General features: G+C 55.7%; 1 protein-coding gene across 1 annotated transcript in view; it reads left to right on the forward strand.

The window, feature by feature from the left end:
- TMEM63B (transmembrane protein 63B) overlaps positions 1-21,334 on the forward strand; it is a 70,276-nt gene extending 48,942 nt beyond the window's left edge. The window contains exons 8-24 of the mRNA XM_065401639.1: positions 105-156; positions 536-644; positions 1,207-1,277; positions 2,152-2,232; positions 3,603-3,726; positions 4,218-4,351; positions 5,954-6,091; positions 6,499-6,652; positions 7,666-7,772; positions 9,366-9,452; positions 11,335-11,400; positions 11,995-12,157; positions 12,646-12,751; positions 15,679-15,846; positions 16,083-16,198; positions 16,696-16,776; positions 18,631-21,334. Coding sequence (XP_065257711.1) covers positions 105-156; positions 536-644; positions 1,207-1,277; positions 2,152-2,232; positions 3,603-3,726; positions 4,218-4,351; positions 5,954-6,091; positions 6,499-6,652; positions 7,666-7,772; positions 9,366-9,452; positions 11,335-11,400; positions 11,995-12,157; positions 12,646-12,751; positions 15,679-15,846; positions 16,083-16,198; positions 16,696-16,776; positions 18,631-18,798 — 1,925 coding nt within the window. The 3' untranslated portion in view covers positions 18,799-21,334. The remainder of the gene's footprint in view (positions 1-104; positions 157-535; positions 645-1,206; positions 1,278-2,151; positions 2,233-3,602; positions 3,727-4,217; positions 4,352-5,953; positions 6,092-6,498; positions 6,653-7,665; positions 7,773-9,365; positions 9,453-11,334; positions 11,401-11,994; positions 12,158-12,645; positions 12,752-15,678; positions 15,847-16,082; positions 16,199-16,695; positions 16,777-18,630) is intronic.
- Positions 21,335-23,621: the final 2,287 nt, after the last annotated feature.

Consider the following 23,621-nt stretch of genomic DNA (forward strand, 5'->3'; position numbering starts at 1 on the left):
ATTCCCAGAGCAGCCCTGCCCTGCCCCATGTCTCCCCAGCCCAGGCACCCAACCACAACCCTCTGGATTGAATTAAAGGTGTCTGTCTGTCGCTCTCTCCACAGAGAACAACCCCTACAGCTTTGGGAGAACGACGATCGCTAATCTGAATTCTGGGTATGTCGAGGAGGGGGCGGAGCGGGGCCCTTGGAGTGTGTCAGGTGGAGCCACGGGGGGGGCTGCCCCAGGAAGGCCCGGGAGGCTGTCCCAGCTCATTCACTCTGCAGAGCCAGCTCCCAGCCGCTGCCTCCAGAACAAAAACCCGGGAGCAGCCTCTGGGATGCCACCACTGAGCCCTGCGCTGGGTAGCAGCCTTTCAGCATGCATGCACCATGCCAGCCAGTTGGACTGTCCCCAGGTGCAGTGCCCTTGGCTGGCAGCCTGGCCCAGAGGGAGCGGGGTAGCCCACGTTGGCTGACTGGCCAGGCACAAGATGGGGGTGGGTTCACTGCACCGACCGGGTGGCCTCAGCTGAGTGGTGTCTCTCTGGTGACAGAAATAACCTGCTGTGGTTGCACACGTCCTTTGCCTTCCTGTACCTGTTGCTGACGGTGTACAGCATGCGTCGGCACACCTCCAAGATGCGCTACAAAGAGGATGACCTGGTAAGGCTGGTGTGGCCTCCCACCAGGGTTCTGTGCTCTTCCAGCCTCCCTCTCTCTGCCGCCCCAGCCATGCCTCCCGTTCATGCTGGGAGTGACTCCCTGTGCAGGGTTCTTGCCCGCACCTCACCCCTGATACAACTGTAACAGTTCCAGGGTCTCCAGGACCCCCACTGGGTGAGTTGAGCTGCAGCTGCGAGTATGCAATCTCCTGTCCCTTCCCACTAGGCACTGCCTCTGCTAGGTACGTTCTAGGTTCCCCCACTGAAAGCCACCTCGCCGCCCATGGTTAATGCCCCCACCCCATCTCTGCTCAAGCAGCTGTTGTATAACCGTCTTGCCAGGACAGAACCTGGACTGGAGCAAATGTTGGCTACGTGTCGGGTTGCCCCCATGCCAGCCAGTGGGGGATGGGAGACAACCTGGTAAATGTGGAATCCTGGGCACTGCCCTGACATTAACCCTGACGTGGCTTCACCCCTTGGCCACAGCCTGGTGTCCTGTGCTGCCCTAGTTTGGGTTCCCATACTGCCCTCCCCTCCCCTGGCCCCTTTGTCTCTTCCAGGTGAAGCGAACTCTGTTCATTAATGGGATCTCAAAATATGCTGAGTCGGAGAAGATCAAGAAGCATTTTGAGTGAGTCTGTGCGTGCATGCTGGGTCCCAGCTTGAGCTAATATTTTTCCTCTGCAGAAAATTTCAACTTTTTGGCAAAAAATGAAAAACTATAAAAATTTAATAATTTTTTTTTAAAAGTATTGTCACCACACTGTTCCATGGGAGTTGTAATTCAAGTGCCTCATACCTACAGTCTGTTAGGTGGGTTGGACTACATCTTCCATGATGCACCAAGTGCCACAGTGCATCATGAGTGATGTAGTCCCAACAGGGGAGCCTGGTTCGTAGAGGAGAATGTGGGCATAAGGCACCAAAACTACAACTCCCATGAGGCACTATGGGGGCATTTCTGAATTGAGTGGTTTTGGTTTTTAGATGTTTGGGTTTTTGTCAAAAAATCAATATAGAAAGCAGCCCTAGTCCCAGCCCTGAACCCTTCAGTGCCAACTCTGTCCCTGCAGAGATCCCTCTGGGCACAACCAAGCCAAGGGATGTCAGGGGAGACGATGGAGTGGGGGGCGGTGGCCGTGGTACACCCAGACCCTCTCCAACAGTAGAGGACTCCCCCCACCACCACTTGTTTTTAGAAGCCCCACAATGAGACCCTGGTTCTTCTAAGGGCAAAGGACTGAAGAGGAGCCCAAGAGCACTGCTTTACAAGCAGGCACTCTCCTCCCCACCTTGTTCCCCTATAAGAGCAGAGTGCATGGGCGGTTTCCTCCCCCCCTCCCGGCACAGCTTTAGCAGAATTCCCTGATGGTTGGGACTAGGCCTGAGAATGGAGTCTGGGTTCCCACCCACCCCCAGCAATCCCACTGGCTGCTGGAGGATTTGTTCGAGGTGCTGCTTTCCACCTCATCGCTAATGAGCCTGGGGTTGTTTCCTGTCCACAGGGAGGCGTATTCCAACTGCACTGTGCTGGAGGCGCGGCCCTGCTACAATGTGGCCAGGCTGATGTTCCTTGATACAGAGAGGTAAAGTCTGGGGCGGGTATGGATGGCCTAGACCAGGAGTGTTGCAGAGAACACACGGGATGCATCTGGGGTGAGAGGGTGAGACTCAGCAACAGGAGGGTTACAGAGAACAGGTCACCAAAAAAATGCATGGGGTGGTCTCAGGTTAGTCCTTACCGAGGCCCTGTCTGCACCACTAAACAGCAAAGGAACTGGGGACTATTTGACTCAAGTGATAGGCTCTGCTTGAGGGGCCCAGGGCTGGGATAGCTGGGGGGCTGCAGGTCAGGGGCGAGGGGCACTGGCAGAGCTGTGTGTGGGTAGCCCAGGGCTGGGATAGCTGGGGGGCTCCAGGTCAGGGGCGAGGGGCACTGGCAGAGCTGTGTGTGGGTAGTCCAGGGCTGGGATAGCAGGGGGGCTGCAGGTCAGGAGTGAGGGGCATGGGCAGAGTTGTGTGTGGGGAGCCCAGGGCTGGGATAGCGGGGGGGCTGCAGGTCAGGGTGAGGGGCAGTGGCAGAGTTGCGTGTGGGGAGCCCAGGGCTGGGATAGCAGGGGGGCTGCAGGTCAGGGTGAGGGGCAGTGGCAGAGTTGCGTGTGGGGAGCCCAGGGCTGGGATAGCAGGGGGGCTGCAGGTCAGGGTGAGGGGCAGTGGCAGAGTTGCATGTGGGGAGCCCAGGGCTGGGATAGCACGGGCTGCAGGTCAGGGTGAGGGGGGTATGGGCAGAGCTGTGTGTGGGGAGCCCAGGACTTTGAGGAGACATTACGTATTGGTACTGGGTGCATGGCAGAGTGGGGTAGGGCAGAGCTGAATTACCTGGGCTGCTCTGGGGTTATCAATCTGCTTTTATGGCCCCCACCACAACCACAGTGTCTGAACCACACAGATCATAACGGATTTGACTCTCAGTCCCCCTGTGAGGCCGGGAAGGATAAGAACTGAGGCCCAGGGGCAGTGACTTGCTGCAGTCACGCAGTGAGCCTGGGATTGTCCCATGCCCCAGTTCAGTGCCTTAAGTGTCCATAACGTCATTAGTGATGTAACCCCACCTTTGGACTGTGCAGCTGTGCTTCAACCCGGCGAGGGGGGAGAGTTAGTTACACACTCCTAGGGGCCCTGGTTACTCACTCTGGTGTAATGAAATCCCAGCAGCCTCTGTTTCAGCTGAGTGGGAACCTTCTTAAAAAAATACATAAATGAGATTCACATACGCAGAGAGAACCCCTGCCCCCCACGCTCATGTCTGATCCCTCCCCCACAGCCCCTGTGCTCTCTGCCACCACCCTCCCTGCATTCTCACACGCTCTCCCTGCTTGCTGCCCCCATGGTGGTCACAGCAGGGGGAAGGGCCTGTCTGAGCCTCAGCTTCCCCTCCCGCCTCCTCCTCTTGCAGGAAAAAAGCAGAACGTGGGAAAATCTATTTCACCAACCTGAAGACCAAGGAGAACGCCTCGTCGATGATCAACCCCAAGCCCTGTGGCCACCTGTGCTGCTGTATCATCAAGGGCTGTGAGGAGGTGCGGGGGCAGGGGTTGGAAGGGCACTAAGCAGTAGCATGAGTGGCTTGGGGGTGCTGGGAGACTGCCCCCATGCTGCTCCCAGCCCCCACGGAGAGGAGGGCTCGGCCCCCAAATCCTGGCTTACCAGCATGTTGCTGTCCCCTTGTCTGCCCTTAGCATCTCCGGGGCCCTCCAAGGAGAGGAAGCTCATTTTCCTCCGTTGTTGTTGTTACTGTCCCTGCTGCCCCTTGCTAAACAGCCCCCTATCCCAGCTCCCACCATTTGCCTCGTTAACTCTGATTCTTGCAATCCTAATACCAAGTGGAGTTGATGCACCCAGCGGTTGGTCCGGATTAGCCCGGTTGTGCCCCCCGCCGCTGGCTGTAGCGCACGGGGAGGAGCAGTGTCACCGTGCCCTCTGGGGGGCGTGCCCGGCCTGGGGCCCGAGAGGGTAGCAGCCTGGTGGGGTTGCGTGGCTCTCGGCTCTGATCTATGTCCGTGTTTTCCAGGTGGAGGCCATCGAGTATTACACCAAGCTGGAGGAGAAGCTGAAGGATGACTACAAGCGGGAGAAGGAGAAGGTGAACGAGAAGCCTCTGGGGATGGCCTTCGTCACCTTCCACAACGAGACCATTACGGCCATGTGAGTGCAAGGGGCCCGCCATGGGACATGGGAGGGGACAGGAGGGAGAGTCACTGTCACTGGAAAAGGGCAAATATAGTGCCCATCTATAAAAAGGGAAATAAAAACAACCCAGGAAACTACAGACCAGTTAGTTTAACTTCTGTGCCAGGGAAGATAATGGAGCAAGTAATTAAGGAAATCATCTGCAAACACTTGGAAGGTGGTAAGGTGATAGGCAACAGCCAGCATGGATTTGTAAAGAACAAATCATGTCAAACCAATCTGATAGCTTTCTTCGATAGGATAACGAGTCTTGTGGATAAGGGTGAAGCTGTGGATGTGGTATACCTGGACTTTAGTAAGGCATTTGATATGGTCTCGCATGATATTCTTATCGATAAACTAGGCAAATACAATTTAGATGGGGCTGCTATAAGGTGGGTGCATAACTGGCTGGATAACCGTACTCAGAGAGTTGTTATTAATGGTTCCCAATCCTGCTGGAAAGGCATAACGAGTGGGGTTCCGCAGGGGTCTGTTTTGGGACCGGCTCTGTTCAATATCTTCATTAACGACTTAGATATTGGCACAGAAAGTACGCTTATTAAGTTTGCGGATGATACCAAACTGGGAGGGATTGCAACTGCTTTGGAGGACAGGGTCATAATTCAAAATGATCTGGACAAATTGGAGAAATGGTCTGAGTTAAACAGGATGAAGTTTAACAAAGACAAATGCAAAGTGCTCCACTTAGGAAGAAAAAATCAGTTTCACACATACAGAATGGGAAGAGACTGTCTACGAAGGAGTACGGCAGAAAGGGATCTAGGGGTTATAGTGGACCACAAGCTAAATATGAGCCAACAGTGTGATGCTGTTGCAAAAAAAGCAAACATGATTCTGGGATGTATTAACAGGTGTGTTGTGAGCAAGACACGAGAAGTCATTCTTCCGCTCTACTCTGCTCTGGTTAGGCCTCAGCTGGAGTATTGTGTCCAGTTCTGGGCACCGCATTTCAAGAAAGATGTGGAGAAATTGGAAAGGGTCCAGAGAAGAGCAACAAGAATGATTAAAGGTCTTGAGAACATGACCTATGAAGGAAGGCTGAAAGAATTGGGTTTGTTTAGTTTGGAAAAGAGAAGACTGAGAGGGGACATGATAGATTCCTGAAAACTGCTAAAAGGGTGTCATAAGGAGGAGGGAGAAAACTTGTTCACCTTAGCCTCTCAAGAAGCAATGGGCTTAAACTGCAGCAAGGGAGGTCTAGGTTGGACATTAGGAAAAAGTTCCTAACTGTCAAGGTGGTTAAACACTGGAATAGATTGCCTAGGGAGGTTGTGGAATCTCCATCTCTGGAGATATTTAAGAGTAGGTTAGATAAGTGTCTATCAGGGATGGTCTAGACAGTATTTGGTCCTGCCATGCGGGCAGGGGACTGGACTCGATGACCTCTCGAGGTCCCTTCCAGTCCTAGAATCTATGAATCTATGAATTTCCAGGCAGGCGTGTGAGCGGCTAGCAACAATGCCCAGTGCCCCTCCCGATAGCCTGGGGCTCAGCCTCCCTCATCTCCCACTCTGGGGATGCCTCACTCTCTCTCCTTCTTCCTGTTGCCTCCAGAATCCTCAAAGACTTCAACGTGTGCAAGTGCCAGGGCTGCGCGTGCCGCGGGGAGCCCCGGGCCTCCTCCTGCAGCGAGTCCCTCCATATCTCCAACTGGACTGTCACCTACGCCCCCGACCCACAGAACATTTACTGGTGAGCAGGCCGTGCCTCCTGCCAGGCAGGTCTGGGGAGCAGCAGGGCTAGGGAGGCACCGACAGCCTGGTAAAGGGAAGGTACTGTCAGGGCCATGGGCCTAGCCCAGGAGTGCCCTTGGCAGCTGGGGGGCTCAGAAGAGGGAGCATCCCCATTGACAGGCCCACACAGCTGGCTGGAGGGGTCAGCTTCCTCTGAAACATCTGGGTGTAGGGTCACAGCTTGGCTGGGCCATGGGTCTGACTCAGAATGGGGAGCAGTGGGATCTGGGTGCCTCTAAAGGGGGTTCAGGCCCTTGAAGAGTTAACGTCCTGGGCTCTGCCCAGCACAGACCAATGTCTCTGGCTCCCATCTGCCTCCCCCGTGATCCCCTCCTGACTGGCTTCTGCACCCTGTCTCCCCCCCAGGGAACACCTCTCCATCCGGGGTTTCATCTGGTGGATCCGCTGCCTGGTTATCAACGTCATCCTCTTCCTCCTCCTCTTCTTCCTCACCACTCCCGCCATCATCATCACCACCATGGATAAGTTCAACGTCACCAAGCCCGTGGAGTATCTGAACGTAAGGCCTGCCAGGGGGACGGGTGCAGGAATGAGGAGCCCTCCCCTTCCTCCTGTCCCATCCTGTGGCACAGAATGGAACAGCCCTGGGGAGGTGGGGGTGGGTCACGAATTTGCACTGGTCCCTCCACCTCAGCTATCCAGACGGGCTGAGCAAGGTCCCTACGGGTCTCAAGTGCTCCTGTGTGGGGAGGGGAGGGCCTTGTCTACATCACTGCAGTGTGGGCACTGCTCTGTTACGTGAGGGCAGAAAGCAGCCAGACTCCCTGTCCCACCTCCTGAGCTGCGGCACCGCACAGCCTGTTGGAGTAGAACGGGGAGCACGTGTTGTTGGAGCCAGAGCGTTGGAGGTAGCTGCATTTGCAGGGGAGACGTGAGCGGCCAAGGATTCTGCCTGGGACCCTATGAGAGGCCTCAGAATCCCTCTCTTGTCAGAACCTGGGTAAACAGGCAATCCCCACTCTGCCCAGGGACTGCCGGGCTCTTCGGCTGGCAGCCAGCGCTCAGTTTTGCATGCATGGCAAGTGGGAGGAAATCCTGGCTCTCCCTACCATAACGGAGAGCAAGAAGACACTCGGCTGACGTGCCGAGGGACCAAAGCGTTACGAGAGCAAAGGAAAACTATAGGGGATACAGTGACTGCATTAGGCTGCCTCTACACTTGGGAAAACCCCCAGCCCGACAATCGGAGTAGCTGCACCCTGGCTGATCCCTACAGGGAGACAAATGAGTCCCAGGGCAGGGCCTGGGCTGGTGCCTCATTTCCCCGCCCTATACAACTCCCAGACTCTCGCTTCTCACCAGGGGATAAGGCAGAGGTGCTGCAGGTTCCCATCCAGGATTCCCAAGTTGAGGAAAGTGCCCCTATTGATACAGCCCCCAAAGGAGCAGAGTCACACTCAGCTCTGCTGGCCGCTCTTGTCCTCTGCCACTGGCGATGCAGCAGGTTAGCCCGCTGCCCAGCCTCCAGCTTTGCACTGACTGCAGTGAACGGTGTGTTCTTTGCCTTCCCAGAACCCCATCATCACCCAGTTCTTCCCCACCCTGCTGCTGTGGTGCTTCTCTGCTCTGCTGCCAACCATCGTGTATTACTCCGCCTTCTTCGAAGCTCACTGGACCAGGTAAGGACAGCCAGCGCCTGCTCTCAGCCTGAGCACTACTGCCAGCTGTGTGCGCTCAACACCTTGCACAAGAGCAGGCATCTTTGGCCTGCTTGTCCCATTCCTTCCACCTAAGATCCACCTGTAATTTCCTTTCCTGGCGTAAACTGTGGGGGTGCTGTGCTTTGCAGCTGTTAATCAGATGCTGGACCCCACCTCAGAGGTGGCTGCACTTCAGTGAGCGGATGAACTGATTGCAATATGCACAGTCTGTTAAACTCTATGGGCTCCAGCTGGCTGACAGGCGTTGCGTGTGTATGCATATGATTGTTATCATTGTGTATTCGTGAGCCAAGATATTTGCTGTGTCGGACCCTGCTGCCCTGATCGCATGTTGTTAGGTCACATGGCTCAGCCTGTTTGAGCTGAGATTGCTGCAGTCCTGCAATCAGTGTCTAGTGGTCTGAGCATAGGGCTGGCAGCCTGGAAATCCAGAGTTCTAATCCTAGCCGGGTGTGACCTTGGGCAAGTCATATCCCTTCCCTGGGCCTCACTTTCCTCAACGGTCCAAATCGGAGAATGATCCCAGCCCCCTGCTGGAGATCTGTGATGGTGAGTTAGGCCCGGGTCTACACTAAAAGTGTGTGCCAGTAGTGCAGCGTTGGCTAGGGGTGATGGTTCTATACCGACAAAAGTGTGAAATAAGGTGAACGGGTATAAGCTATACAAACAAAAGCACTTTTTAGCCAGTATAAGATGCCTCTACCACAGGGGAGAGCTTTACCATTACAACTACACCAGCAAAGCTTTTCTGGTGTAGACTAGGCCTCAGTGACTGTAAAGCACCAGGTATGATGCTGTCTGCATTCACTCCTGTGGCTGAGTCAGGAGGAGCCCCTGGAGGGTTGGGGGTGCTGGGGCTGAAGGGGGTATACTAGGGGAGGGGAAGGATGATTCAGTGGTTAGAGTGCCTGCCTGGGGTTTAGGGGACCGTGGTCAATTGCCTGCTCTGTTACAGATTTCCTGTGTGACCTTGGGCAAGTCTGTCCCCCTCTGTAGCATGGGGATAACAGCACTGCCGAGGATAAAGACATTACAGGGGGAGGGATAGCTCAGTGGTTTGAGCATTGGCCTGCTAAACCCAGGGTTGTGAGCCCAGTCCTTGAGGGGGCCACTTAAGGATCTGGGGTAAAATCAGTACTTGATCCTGCTAGTGAAGGCAGGGGGCTGGACTTGATGACCTTTCAGGGTCCCTTCCAGTTCTGTGAGATAGGTATAGGTATATCTCCATATATTATGAGGCCTCAGATATTCCAGCAATCCCCCATTTATCTGTCTGTTGTACTCATTTGCCCTTCACATGTCCTGGGACCGTCTTTTTCTTCTGTGTTTGTACAATGCCTAGCACAGCGAGGGGCTGGTCCTTGATGGGCTCCTAGGTGCTACCAGAATACAAATAATTAACAATAATAATAGTCTAGTACAATGGACAGATCAGTACCAAAGGGGCCTAGAGGGTGCGTTGTAAGTACTTAAGATGAATCGCTAGACGGGTGTAATCGCCCCCCGGGGGGCTCCCAGTCCACTTGCTAATAGCCTCCCCTGTGCCCACAGGTCTGGAGAGAACAGGACTACCATGCACAAGTGCTACACTTTCCTCATCTTCATGGTCTTGCTGCTGCCTTCGCTGGGCCTGAGCAGGTGGGTGAGGAGGAAACGAAGGCAGGTCTGGAGACCCAGCGCCACATGAAGCATTGGGCTGAGGATGCCCTTGGCCAAGTGCATTGTCCTGTATCACTGGGGAGACAGCCCTCACACCCATCTGGCTCTTCTCTAACTATTTCCTTCCCTCTGCACGTAGGGAATTGTTCCCCTGGAGCTTGGGATGGTGGCAGTTGCCTGAGAGCTATGGCTCTGTGCAAGATGGGTAATTTCTCTCCGGTTGCACAGGGCTTAGATCCTGCTCAGTTGGCCCCTTACAACAACCCTATTAAATAAGCACATTTGTACGAAACCAGCCAATTCCCCATTTTAGCCAGGTGGGGGCAGGATGCAGCCAGCCTCCCCACATGTTGCAATGAAGGTCACCCTTTCAGCCTTTCTCCTGAACCCACTTCCCAAATCCTCATGCCAATGTTCCAGGGCAACACTCACAAAGCCACCCCTAATGGTGTCCTACCAGCTGTCTGCTGCTAGGACAGGTCCTCCGCGCTGGAGGCCTCAGAGCCCAGGCTGCACTGACGTGAAGAGGGAATGAGGGAGAGTGTCAAGTGCTGCAAGAGTAAAGGAAATTCTCCGGGAGTATCTGAAAATACCTGATGCTGTATCTGAGCCTCCACTGATACGAGCTGAGTAGCTGTGTGACCCCAGGGGGCTCCCACTTGAAAAGGAGCCCATTGGTTAAAATAATCACGCTTCTGACTGAGAATCTTTTACTGGCTCCGCAAATAAGTGCATATGAGGCTGTAGGCTGCAAGATTTGGGCCTAAACCTAATAGAATTAGAAGAGAGAACAAGGATTTTTTTCTGCTTGTTTATTCTGTGTGTGTTTGAGGGCACGTTGGTTCAGATCCTCAAAGGGATTAAGGCACCTAACTTCCACTGATTTTAGGATCTGGGCCTTTGGAGCTAGTCAATTTCACTGTTTCCCTTGCATAGGGGGGTTCACCTGTTTGTTTGTGTGGCTCTTTCATCCAGCAGAGAGAAAAATATTTTTAAAAAAGAAGGTAAATTGTGATGCAGGGAGTGGGGCGGGGGGCCTGAAACTACTTTAAATCCATTTTTTTTTTAATTAATTAGATTTCAAAGTCATAGGACACACAAGCCACTGACGTGTCAGGAGGCAGGAAGATCAGAGCTGCAGCCAGAGACAGCAAAACATTCCCACAGCTCTTGTTAGGGCAAGTTCTATATGTTTTCTTTTCTGGGTGTGCGTGTGTATATATTTGCACTAAAAAGAGCTGTAGAAATTGTCTGCCATTCCCTACCGTTCTGCTCTTCCAGTCTTGATATGAATCCTCAGACTGACAATATCACTGCGTCCTTATTTCATCTTTCATTTTTATATATATAATATAATGTCAAATGTTTTAGTCATTTTTATATTGGTTCAAGGGAGTGGAAACTACTTCCTATTTTAGTGCAATTTTCCTTTAAAGCAACCATTTAAGGCCCCAGCATAATTCCGCCCAGGGTCAGCAGAGAATTGCAGCAGATGTTGCTGCTAACTCCCCTGCAGAATTGAGTGAGGAAGTACAGGTACAGTGATGCGCGTGGGATGGATGGCAGAGACAGACAGCCCAGCACAGTCTGAGCCCTCTTTCCCAGTAGTCTCATCATATACTAAAGATTTCCTCCTCTATACATACCGTCCTGAAGACTAGAAAGGGGAGGACGGCAGCACTCTCTCACATATACACGTGTCTGAGTGCATCCGTGTTCCAAGATTACTGTGTATTCGCAGCAGCTGTTGTTCCAGCTCCTGAGATGGGGCGTGACCACGTGTGCGTACAGCTTGTGCTCCTTGATCTCCAAACGTTTATATACTCACACTAGACTCTTTGTTTTTAATTGTTCTCCTTAGTCTGGATGTGTTTTTCCGCTGGCTGTTTGACAAAAAATTCCTGGCTGAGGCCGCAGTGCGATTTGAGTAAGTGGTATCTGAAACCAGGGGGCGGGGAAAGCCTGTCTTTGTAATTGTGACTCCTGCTGGGACTGGAGTTTGGGGGGAACTCACCCAACAGCCTGTGCTCCTGCCCTGTTCCGTCCAGTACCTCCTGCTGGGAAAGCCTGGGACTGGCGTAGCTGGGGAGTTCCCCACACAGCCAGTACTCCTGCCCCGTGCCATCCAGTGCCTCCTGCTGGGAAAGCCTGGGACTGGCTTAGCTGGGGAGTTCCCCACACAGCCAGTACTCCTGCTCCGTTCCATCCAGTGCCTCCTGCTGGAAGAGGGGTCCTAAGCACCTGTGGGGTCTTCCGAAGCCAAAGCTGCTTCTAGAGATGTTGAGCTGGTTCTTCCTAGCCAGATTTATTCCTGGTGGGAAATGTGGTGAGACTGGCCTGTTTGTGGTAAAACACACCAGCTTCCTAGAAAGCAGAATGTTAGGAGGAAGAGGCGGAACAGTGACCGTTGCATGGCAGTGCCAACCCTGGCCAGCTTCCTCTCTGCCCATATGCCCTTCCATGTCTGTGGTCAGGTTAAGAAGCATTACTTGCCTGTCTCGCTCCCCTCCCCCCTTCCCAGGTGCGTCTTCCTGCCTGATAACGGGGCCTTCTTCGTGAACTACGTCATCGCCTCCGCCTTCATCGGGAATGCCATGGACCTACTGCGCATCCCCGGCCTGCTCATGTACATGATCCGCCTCTGCCTGGCCCGCTCAGCCGCTGAGCGGAGGAACGTCAAGCGGGTACGTGGTGGAGCCGACCCCATCTCCCCTAGCAGATCCTGGGCACGTTCGCTGCCGCACTCGGAGACCTGCCCCGAGCACCCGATGCACGTCAGGCCCCTGGTGAACAAACTGGGCGTGTTCCTGTAGTTGTAGATTTGTGCAAGTGTGCACCCGTGAGTCTGTACCTGTGCAAGCTGCACATCCAGACGCATGCTCACGCGTAGGTGTACGTTGACTAGTGTTTAAGGAAACAGTCTGCTAACAGGTATCACGTCAGGAAGATCAGAGCTGCAGCCAGAGAGCCTGGGGAGAGCGGGGCATTCCCACAGCTCTCCCTAAGGCAAGTCCATGCGGTGCTGCCGTGTGTGCGCTCACAGACAGGCCCATCCGCAGAGAGCCTGAACAGACTGTTGCACACGGAGAGAGCAGTACACGCGCTTCCCACTACCCGGGGCGCTGGGCAGCTCTGTGCGCCATACCGATGCGCTCTCTGCTTCCTCCCGCAGCACCAAGCGTACGAGTTCCAGTTCGGAGCCGCCTATGCCTGGATGATGTGCGTCTTCACCGTGGTCATGACCTACAGCATCACCTGCCCCATCATCGTCCCTTTCGGTAGGTGGCCCGGCGCCCCTCTGCCTCGCTGTGCATGGAAGGGCTTGCAGCCAAAGGCAGGAGGGAGGTGAAGTCTTTCATTGCCTCCAGTGGGGGAGCCCCATCTGCAGGGTGGGATTGGAGGCATTACCCTGGTGGGGGTAAAAAATTGGGAAACTGAGTCACGAGTCCACCCAATTTAGGCTTAATCAATTTTTACCTTTGTTTGTACAATTTCAGACAATTATTGTCACTTATAGTGTCAACATACATTTATGCCAGACAACTAATAACAGACAAGACAGAATTGGTAAATGGGCCCAAGTTACCACATTGTGGGGCACTGGGAAATCCTGCCACCTTCCATGGTAGTCATTGCCTTCTCTGATCCCTCGGTGGGGTCCTTCAGTTCCCTCCTTTAGTTTCTGCCGCGGTGTTTCTCCAGTGTGGGCCCATGTTCTCTTAGGTCTTTCGTATATTTCTATGTTACAGATCACTTCAATCTTTATTCAGTCGGCTTTTAACACATTAGCCCTTTGGGTTTGGGATAACCCGTACGTTACTTCTGCACAAGCTTGAATTACCCAGCTTCAGCATTTTTCCTGTTCGGTTTTGCAGTTTCTGGGTCAAGTCATTTTATGTCATCCTGTCCTGAGTCTTCCCATGAAGACATTTTTTTGTTGTCACGGGTTTGTCTCTTTTTATCTCAAAACTTCCAGCACAATACGTACCTTTGTTCTGTCAGCAGTAACATCGTTTTAAGCAGCTCCGCAATTCTATGTAAAAGAAGAATTGGCAAAACCACACTTATGCCACCAAGGTCTTGGCCTAAGTGTTACCTCATCTGTGCTCATTCGCTGTCCAGAGTTACAAATCCTTAACCTAGAACTAGCAACGCTTTTAATTTGACCAGTTAGCTATCCTCATACTTATATTTCAGTGCTCTAAGTCAGTAGATGTTATCCCTTAATCTGTTTGGGGAGGGGAGTTTGGAAAGCAGGGCTATGATTCTTTAATGGCACAATTTCTTATCTTCTTTAACTGGGGTTTACATTCCAAGCCCAGTTTTGTTTGTGAACCATTACAAAGAAACGTCATTAGAAATGTCCCTCTGAATACATTTTGAGGGGTGTCTTAGATTTAGGGCCTCGATATTTAGTTGTGGATGGTACCCCCACAGCCCTAGTGTGGCATGGTTTCTGTCACCTGGGTCCGGTATTTGAGTGTATGTGTGAATGAGACCCTTCAGCGAGCCAGTTTGTACATAGACACACAATGGCTGTTGCACCGCCTTGGTGCCCAGCATTCCCAGTGAAGGGACAAGCGAGTTACCAGCTGGAAGCTCCGCCCACATGCCTGCTGCTGTTTCTCACCTGGCCATATATTGCACAGACCAGGTAAGAGAGATGATCCCCCTGCTCCCTACCAGGAGGCTCTCTGCTCCCCCCATTTCAGGGGATGGCTGCCCCTGGTAACTGCAGTGAGAACATCTGCCAGGCTGGGCAGTGAGCTGTAGATTTCCCAGCTGGAAGAGAAAGGGCCTCAGTCGTCTTTGCATAACAGCTGTTTCTGCTCTGCCTCTTGCCCAAAGACCCCTTTTGCCCCAAAAGAACGCTTTCCCGACTGGCAGTATGTGACAAGTGCATGTGTGTGTGGGAGGGGGAGGGGGCAGCGAACGGACCTATTGCCCAGTCCAGCTGATGCTGGAGTCCCTGAACCACTCTGTTTGCTGGCGGATCATAGTCTCCGGAGGGGGGGGGCAGTGATCTAGCTACATATTGCTCCATGCTTGGCTGGTTGAGAAGCTTCTCTGTCCAATATTATCATGGGCCTTGTCTTCTGGTCCCTGAAACCTCTTCTTGGAGAGGCCATGTTTGCAGAGCTCATGCCTAGAAGGGTGTGCCAGGCCAGAAGTTCTCAGCCAAGCAAGTGCGTCCCTCTCGACACTTGCTGCAGTGGTCAGTGCTAATGCCATGCCTGATGCCGGTGTTCCAGGAGGTTGAATTTTTGGTGTGGCACTCAATGCTTTGCCATACATAGGTGGCACCGGCGTCTGCTGGCACTAAGGGGCACAAATAATGATATGGAAATGAGCCCCCTGAGTATCGCACCTGGCCTGAGGATCCCCCTCTCCAGCAGGTGCAGAACTATCTGCTTGCGTCCCAGAGCGGGGGTTCCCCAGGGTGGGGGTGTTACAGCAAGTACCTGTGTCACTGCGGGTGCTCCGCTGCCTGGCGCAGAGGGGACTGGGGGTTTGGAATAGGCTGGAAATAGATCACGCTGGGAAGTCCTCCCTTAGCCCCGTTGAATGAATCCTTTCCTTTATGGAAAGTGTGGCTCTGCATGGAGTGAAACTCCCCCCATCACTCTGACTCCTCTGTTGAGCGGTGAGATGGACACTGGAGAAGGGCCTTCCCAGTAGGCGTGGTAGGGAGCATGGGTGGCTCCAGGCACCTGCGCAGCAAGCACGTGCCGGGGGCGGCAAGCCGCGGGGGGCCACCTACCGGTCGCTGTGAGGGCGGTAGTCAGGCGGCGTGCCTGCGGGAGGTCCGCCGGTCCCACGGTTTCAGCGGCAATTCGGCGGCAGGTACGCCGAAGGCGCGGGACCGGCAGATCACCCGCAGAAATGCCGCCGAATCCGCATCACTGCGGACCGCCCGCAGGCATGCCGCCGAAGGCTGCCTGACTGCCGTGCTTGGGGCGGCAAAAAACATAGAGCTGCCCCTGGTAGGGAGAATTATGAGGCTTCACCTGAGTATTGGCTAACTTACTCCAGCGTCCCAGCACCTTGAGTTCGGAGTCGTCTCCCTAAGGTCCAGCCCTGAGCAGCCTTGCGGAGAGAGCATGCTGGCACCTGTGAGCCGTTCCCAGATCTCCCACTATCCCCTGCTGCTGACCCTGGAGCCCAGCGGCCACCTCACTGCTCTCGCTCACTGTCTCTCTCTCAGGACTGATGTACATGCTACTCAAGCACCTGGTTGACAGGTACAACCTGTACTACGCTTACCTGCCAGCCAAGCTGGACAAGAAGATCCATTCGGGGGCCGTGAACCAGGTGGTGGCAGCCCCCATTCTCTGCCTCTTCTGGCTCCTCTTCTTCTCCACCATGCGCACAGGTACGCATGGGGCGAGGGGAGGGAGCTAACGGGGCGAGTGGCGGGCGCCGAACTATAAACACGTACTCAGCCTGGCTGAGGAGTGCTGGGCTCCCCGTCCCCCCAGCACCGCGTGCTGGCTGTCCCCCTCAGTACGGGGCAAAGGGCCAGGGCAGAGGCCCCTGGGGGTGGTGAAGCCAGCGGAGCTGCATGCTGGGTGTGCGACTGCCCTGACTGTGACCCTTTGCCTTGCCCAGGGTTCCTGGCCCCCACCTCCATGTTCACCTTCGTGGTTCTCGTGATCACCATTGTGATCTGCCTGTGTCACGTCTGCTTTGGACATTTCAAATACCTCAGTGCTCACAACTACAAGGTGAGGCCCCAGGAGGCACTGGGGGTGGGGAGTGTCCGGTTGGAGGGAACCGGCTGAGGTGATGAGGGGTTACCTCAAGTTGGGCTGGTAGGGAAGCTCCTCACAGGGCCTTTCCTCTTCATTATGGGCTCCCTGGTCTAATACCTCTCCTGCCTCCCCACTCACATGCAGGTGGGTGTCGTTGGGACAGGGCTCTTCCCCCATCTCAGGGCCACCGCCACTGGTCTCGTGGGCAGCAGGAAAGCTTAGAGGGAGGCACACCCCCTTGCCAGGCCCCATCATTGGTGCATGAGCCTGTTCCCTCTCCAGCCTCCTGGAACAGGAGCCTCGTGGGGCTGCCCCTGAGCTGGGCGCTCAGCCCCCCGCAGCCCAGCCATCGCTTGTGCACCCAGGTTCCCTGGTCAGATAAGGCTCCCAGGGAAGGCTCGATGGGGTCAGTGGACCAGCTGCCCCACCATCTCCACGCCGTGTCTCCATTTCACTCTGTTGACCTCTAGATTGACCACACGGAGGTGGACGCCGTGGACGGGAGAGTGAACGGGCAACCTGCCGCCGTGCCGCCAGCTCCCAAATCCGCTGTGAGTCGCCAGCTCTCCCGCTGCCCTGCGTCTCTCGGTTTGGGACAGGGGAAGGGGGCTGCACACGTCTCTTCCTGTCTGAGGGCCTCACTCCGGGCCTGGCCCAGCCGGCATCCGTGGGGTGCAGGCAGGGCTCAGAAGAGAATGCCCTTCCGCATGTCCCTCGCCCAGCTGAGATGAGGAATTGTACTGTCCATCTCCTCCCTCCCCCCTCGCGCCCCTGATGCTGTTTGTTCACTTTTTGCCTCTCTCTCAGCTGGGACAATGAAACCAGACTGGTCAGTTCCCCTTTTTGTTTCACTTTCTGGCACTCGCCCATCAGTGCACGCTGCAAACGTTGCAGGGCTGGAACGCCACATCCCAGCGCCAGCTGTTTTCATTGCAATTTGACATGATGGAATGAAAACACTTTGGGGTAACCCCTCCCCCTCCTGCCCAGCTCTCTGGGGTCTGGAGTCCCTGAGGCTGCCCCTTCAAATCTCTCCTGAGCAAACCGGCTCTGGTATAATCAAGTTATTTCCAAGGCCAGATACTCTGCTGCAGCTAAGATCTGCCGGGGGTGGGGGGGAGGAGCCTCAAGGAGCTGGTTACATCTGCCTGACTCTGCCCTCATCTCCACTGTAAGTTAGAGCCACCTGGGGGCTGCTCTGACCTGTGACAGCTGGCAGTGATCTCCAAGAGGGCATTTGCCAGCTGGGGATAGCTGGACTGCAACACATCCCAGCCATGTCCTTCATTCCCTCATCTCCTATACCAGGGCTCTCTGGGTCTCCTACAGGAGCTGGCTACGCCAGTCCTGTACCCACTGGGGACTTCCCCATGCCAGGGTGCTCTGAGTGGCACAAAGGGGACAAGGAAGTGGGGCTGTGAATCCTTTGCAACGTCGAGATTTGTCCTGAGAGCAAACAGTGTGTGACTAGTAAAGGAAGGGCTGGATTCCCCTCCAGCAGTGTGACTCCACTGACTCCTGATTCATCTCAGCGTACGGGGGAGGCCGCCGGGGGAGGCCTGATGAGGCCTCATCGGAATGGCTGCATGCATGTGTAGAGGCCGCTGCGGCTAACATGGCCTTGTCACCATTGCCCAAGCCCACGCAGTCCTGCTGCCACGTGCTCTCCAGTTACCAAGGGCCCTGTTTGGTAAAGTTCTGCGGTGACATGACTGATCTGCAGATTGGGGAAGGCGGGGGGAAGGGCAGAATTCCCCAAACTGTTCTGACTGCTCCCATTGGCCCTTCAGCCAGACAGGTGTCCGTACAGGTAAACAAGGCCCTGTGCTGAACTCCAGCTACCTGATGGGGTGGTTTTGTCCCTCCGGGTTAGATCCCCTGCTGCTCCCCATCCCCACAGCAGGGAAGCTTCTTTCCAAAGGGCCTCAATATGTGAGTGCCCAGCTTGAGCCATCTTAGAGGGGTTGATTGCCAGGAAGTGCTGGGCACCTGTCTTCTGGGGGGGGGGGGAATCAGACCGCTTTAATATCAGGCCCTCCAGTCTTGTAGAAGCCCTGACCCCCACTACTCCCAATTCTCCCACCCCTGGCTCTCTGGGGGGTTCAGATGTTTCCCAAGGTCTTTAGAAAATGGGGGGTTACCTGTAATGGGACGTCAAGAGCTGCACCCCAGGCCGTGCTGCTAGCATTTCCCATCCAAGCGGCGTCCCTGAAATCATCCAGCTCCTCTCCCTGCCCCCGTCTCATGCTGAAACCTGTGCATTCCATGCAGTAGGAGTTCCTTTCAGCCCCAGCATGCCCTGCACTCAGCCTCCTGTCTGCATGGCGCTTACCCGCCCTATTGCACTGCTGTGGCTTTCCAGCAGCCTGCACAGAGCTAACAGGTCTCTTGTCTCCCCTCCGCAGCAAAAGTACATCGCCCAAGTGCTGCAGGATTCCTCTCCGGAGGGTGACGCGGCCGAGTCCGAGGAGCAGGGGTCCCAGGACGAAGAGCTCATCAACCCGGACGGCATGAACGACACGGATTTCCAGTCGTGTGAGGACAGCCTGATAGAGAACGAGATCCACCAGTAGCGACCCCAGAGGGCAGGAGGGGCAGGGCAGTCCCGGGAACTGGGGCGGCCGCTGTGAACAGAGAGAGAACCGAATGGAGCCGGGAGCGTGGCAAGGAGGACGCCAGCCCCTGCCCCCTCCCACCTGCCTGGGCCGCTGCCCTAATGCTCATTCCAAGGGTGGGAAGGGGCCGTGCATCAAATTCTCCATTCCCTGCTTCCGCCCCCGCCCCGCTCCCTCTCACTCCCGTCTGGGTGGGTGAGAAGGGACCTGCTCTTACTAGTTACCTTCTCTAACACCTACCGAGATGACGAGACCCCAGGAAGGGGGAAGGAAGAGGAGGAGGAAGATGACTTTGACCCTTGCTGCTCCCATTCTGGGGGGAAGAGGACCCAGGGACAGCAGAAGCCTGGATGCTTTGAGGTGGCAAATGTTGGGGGGAATCTCCGGTCTCCAGTGGCCTCCTCTCTGCCCCCCACATCTGGAATCTTGAACACTAATAATTTATTAGATTTAAAAGAAAAAAAGCTTTAATCAAGGTATTGCAACCCCAGCTAGTAACGGGCGGCTGGGAGCCCGGCACCTAGCACTGGTCCGAGCCACAGGAGGAGCAGTGCCCTTGTGCTGCGCTGCCCTTTGCCCCATGGCTGTGGCTCGCACACGCATGTGCATCGGAGTGCAGGTGCCCCTCCCCAGCCCTTGGCTCTGTGGGCACGTGAGGGCCACGGTCCGGTTTGGGGGAAGTGTAACAACCTGGACCTCCTGCTCTTCCCCCCACGCAGCCCAGTGCCAGGGGCAGCACCCAGCCGAGTGCGGGGAGCGGGTGTCGCCCAGTGAAAACTGCACTGGCTCAGCAATGGCTGGAGAGCACATCCAGGTGGCGAGGATAGTGGGAGGACCCCTCGCAGGGCGAGGGGAGCGTAGGGGCTAGCACGGGCGCGTATCCTATCCAACCCGTACGAGAAGAGGGAGCCCCTCCCTTGGCACAGCCTTTTCACGTCTGTGGTAGCTGGAACCCAGTCGGGCCATGGTGGGAGCTCACCATGGGGCATGTGGCATTGTTTTAAGTGGCGTTATTTTGTACATTTCCCCCCCCCCCCCTTTAAAATAAAAAACTGACACCCAGCTGCCGCTGCCCCCCATGCTGTCCTGTGTCTGCGCAGCGGGGCCAGCAAGGGGGAGGACTGGGGTCAGCTTTCCCTGACTGCTGTGGAGTGGAGCTGGGCACTGAACCCAGCTACCAACAGGCGCTGGGACTGACCCTGATTCCCTGGCCTGGGTACAGAGCCCTGGCTGACCCCTCCTGTGTGTGTGGTTCCTGCCAGCGTAGGGCTGCGGCTCCCCGTCTCCATTGCTCAGGCAGTGTGAGAAGCAGCCTCTGCCATCCCGCCTCCCCCAGCCCCTGGGAGAGTTGGCTCCCCCTTGTGAACTTGGTCCCATGGGTGAGTGTAACATGCTGCTGTGGGACTCTCACGGGACATCACTGCCTGCTGGGCGTATTTCTAAAACCTCCCTCCGACCCTTAGCACCACACCCACGCTAGGCTGGATTTGCACAGGGGGCTGCGTGCCAGGCAGAGTGAGCAGCAGGAACACAAAATAAACCTCCCTGCTGGTGAGTTGTATTTATTTTCCCTTGCCTCCCTCCCCCTGCTGCTCTGTTCATTGGCCACTGCCGGCCACAGCCCTGACTGCACACCCTACGTGGACACTGCTCCAATTAACTGCAGCCGGAGCAGCGCTTGGAGCCCAGTGGGTGTATCGGAGCCAGTCGGAGCTGGCTCTGGGGAGGGCAGTAATAATCTGCCTTGGTCCTTTGCTAACAACTTCCAGCCTGGAGCTCAAAGCACTTCATAGACACTAAAGAGTTAAGCCTCGGCCTTCCCCATCTCTGCTCCCAGGAGGGCAGTCAAAATTGTCATCCCCATGGTACGGATGGGGAAACTGAGGCACAGCAGGGAAGAGACTTGCCCAAGGTCACACAGCAAGTCCAAGGCAGTTTGGAACAGAGACCGGATGTCCTTCCTTTACCCTGCCCCTCTAATAGGAATGCCAGAGCCAGAGGCAATAGCAGGACTTGCTCCTTGATGTGGGAAGACAAAGGGATGAAGGGCTCAGACGCTGGCTCATTCTTAGCAGCTAGCTGATGGCTGGAGCATGTTCTTCTGTAGTAGTGGCTGGGAGAGGGTGGGCCCGGTGGGTTCCTCAGGCAGACTTCCCCTCCCCTCCCCTCTAGAGCTCCCTGTTGAAATGCACATTGTTTAATTTTGATTGATTTCCCCCAGGACAGGCTAGAAATGAAGCACAGGGCTCTAAGTGCTTGTGTCCAGCCTAGGGAGCAGGGGGGATGCTGGTCCCTTGGCTGCCTATTCCCATCTGCACTACCCCCTTCACCCCGGTGTGGTGGACAGGCTGCGGTTGCTCTATATGTGCGGCTGTTGGGCGCGGTCCCTGGGCACTGCCTGGGGGGGAGCTGTGTTCTAACTGGCACCGTGTCTGTGTCGAGCTGTGTATAATACCCTGTATATATTTGTGTAAAAAAGAAAAAATGGAACTTATCAGATTGCCAGCCTCTATGTGTTGAATGGGTTCGAGCTGGTGGATGCAGAGCCACGGGCACCAATGGGGGGTGGCGGGTTCTGCCTGGAGGCTAACCCCAGAGCTTCAGGTACCACATGTGGGGGGCACTGCCCAGATCTTTGGGCACTGTGTGTGAGGTGGGCCCTGCCTGGAGCCTAACTCCAGAGCCTCAGGTACTGTGGGGAGGGGACTTATGCCTGGAGTCGGAACCCGGTGCCTCAGGCAGGGGGAGGGGGGCAGGCTCTGCCTGGGGCTGGCACCCAAAGCCATGGGTACCATGTGGGGGGGCTCTGCCTAGAGCTGGGAGCTGGACCTCGGGCACCATTACGGGGTGGGGGGCTCTGCCCAGCCTTGAACACGACCCTTTCCCCCTGGTTAGTGTGCTGAGAGGCCTGGAGCCACACGTGTTCCAGGCCCCCTAACAATCTTCCTCTCTGCGTCCAGGATAGACTCGGACTCACCTGCCCAGAACCCAGCCTGGGCTCCTGGTTGCCACACACTGAGTCCCGCCCCGCCTCGCCCGAGGTGCTGCCTGTTGCTTCACTTAAGCCCGCTCTGCCCGTTAGCTCCCATAGGGCCTTTTGCCCGAGAGAGCACAGGTGTGGGGTGGCATTTGTCCCTACCCCCCACCCCCACACTGGTGGCAGAGGCTGGAAGCAGCCCTAAGGTGGGGCCTGTAGTGAGAGCCCCTTGGTGGCAGCGTGTGACAGGGGGTCCTCTCTTTCTGCCTGAGTTAGGAGGGCTTTCTGGTGGGGTAACAGTCCAATAACCAGTGGTGCAGGGGCACCTCCCAGCCTCAGCTCCTAGGCCTCCCCTGCTACCTACGGCCTGGCTCCAATATCTCGGCCTTTCCTGTAGGGAGACAGAAGGGAACAGAGGTCTCTGGGGAATGTGGTGTGCATGGCTGGTGTCTGTGTTACCCACTCTTTGTGTGTGCTCTCAACAGCCCAATGTGTCCTCTCTGGCTATAGAGGGAGGGTGGCTATTGTTGCTTTTCCGTGCTCCCTCAGCCCCCTGCCCAGTGCCTGTGCTGCCCCTTAGGCTTGGCAGCACCTGGCCCAGCTTCTGCATGCACATGCCAGGTGTATGGCAAGGGGGTGTGGGTCTTCTTCCAACCCACCACACACAGTCCCACCTGGCAGGCAGGGCCCAGCTGAAGCTTCCTTACCTCTAAGAATATTTGAATCAGACACCACCCCCGACCCCATCCCCTCTGCTCTTCAGTTTCACCTTCTCGCTGCATCCCCTGACACGTCCCCTCCCTGCTCTGCCCAAAGGACCCCCAGGCCCACCACTGCATGCCCTCAGCAGCAACGCTTGGCACTTCCAGACCACGTCACTAGTTCAAAGCACTGCCAGTGCCCAGGGGAGCAGCCTCTCATGGCTAAAGCAGTTGGGAGCCTGACGTGCTGCAGCAAAGCAATAGTGTTCAGTGGAGAAATCAGCTGGTGTGGGGATCCCACTGTCTGGGTGAGCTGCAGTTCCCTCTCTGTGCCCGGGACAGACTATTGCTCTTTTATAGCGGCGGGTCCCAGCCTCTGCTCTGCAGAGAGCTGTCAGGTCGCTTGGGGCTAGCACCTCCTTGCCTCCAGCTGGTTCTACCGATCTCCAGACTCTTCATTGCAAAGGAAACCCTGTCAAAGCAGATGGAAAGAACAAGGAGCCAGTCTGGCTGCCTCTTCGGGGCCTGCTGCTACGCAGGAAAGAGGTGCCACTCCCAGGGACCAGAGCCACCAGGAGGAGAGCACTGTGCAGGGGAGAAGAGAGTTATGCAGCTGGGCAGCACGGCGTGGAGCAGAGGAGTCTGGCTGGTCAGCCCTTTCAGGTGAGTAGGAGAGAAGGGAGTCAAGTCCTAGGCAGGGAGAGGGGGGCCAGCACAGGTGGGTGTGTGTGTGATGGGGGAATGAAGAGCAAAGAGAAGCAGGGTAAGGTTTGTTTTCGGAACCCCAACTGTATGATAAACTATTAAAAAGCAGCAGCCCCTTCCTGATGGCACATATCCCAGGGAGCTTAGTGACTCCAGGGATGCAATGCAGAGGTTGGAGGGGAGCTGCATCCTGGGTGATGGTGACTGGCAGGGCATGAGCGCAAATGGGGTGGAGGGGCCAACAAAACATTTTTCTATCGATATATGGTCCATGCTGTGAATACGCTTGGGCGGCTCTGGGCTCCTGGGGCAGGGGTAGTCACACATGGGGCAGGAGCCAAGGCTCCTCAGCAGGCCCCAAGGAGGGCTGGGTTCAGCAATGTCAGCTCCTGGCAGCA

This window comes from Emys orbicularis, chromosome 3 (genome assembly GCF_028017835.1).
Source record: "Emys orbicularis isolate rEmyOrb1 chromosome 3, rEmyOrb1.hap1, whole genome shotgun sequence".
NCBI classification, from domain to species: Eukaryota; Metazoa; Chordata; order Testudines; family Emydidae; genus Emys; species Emys orbicularis.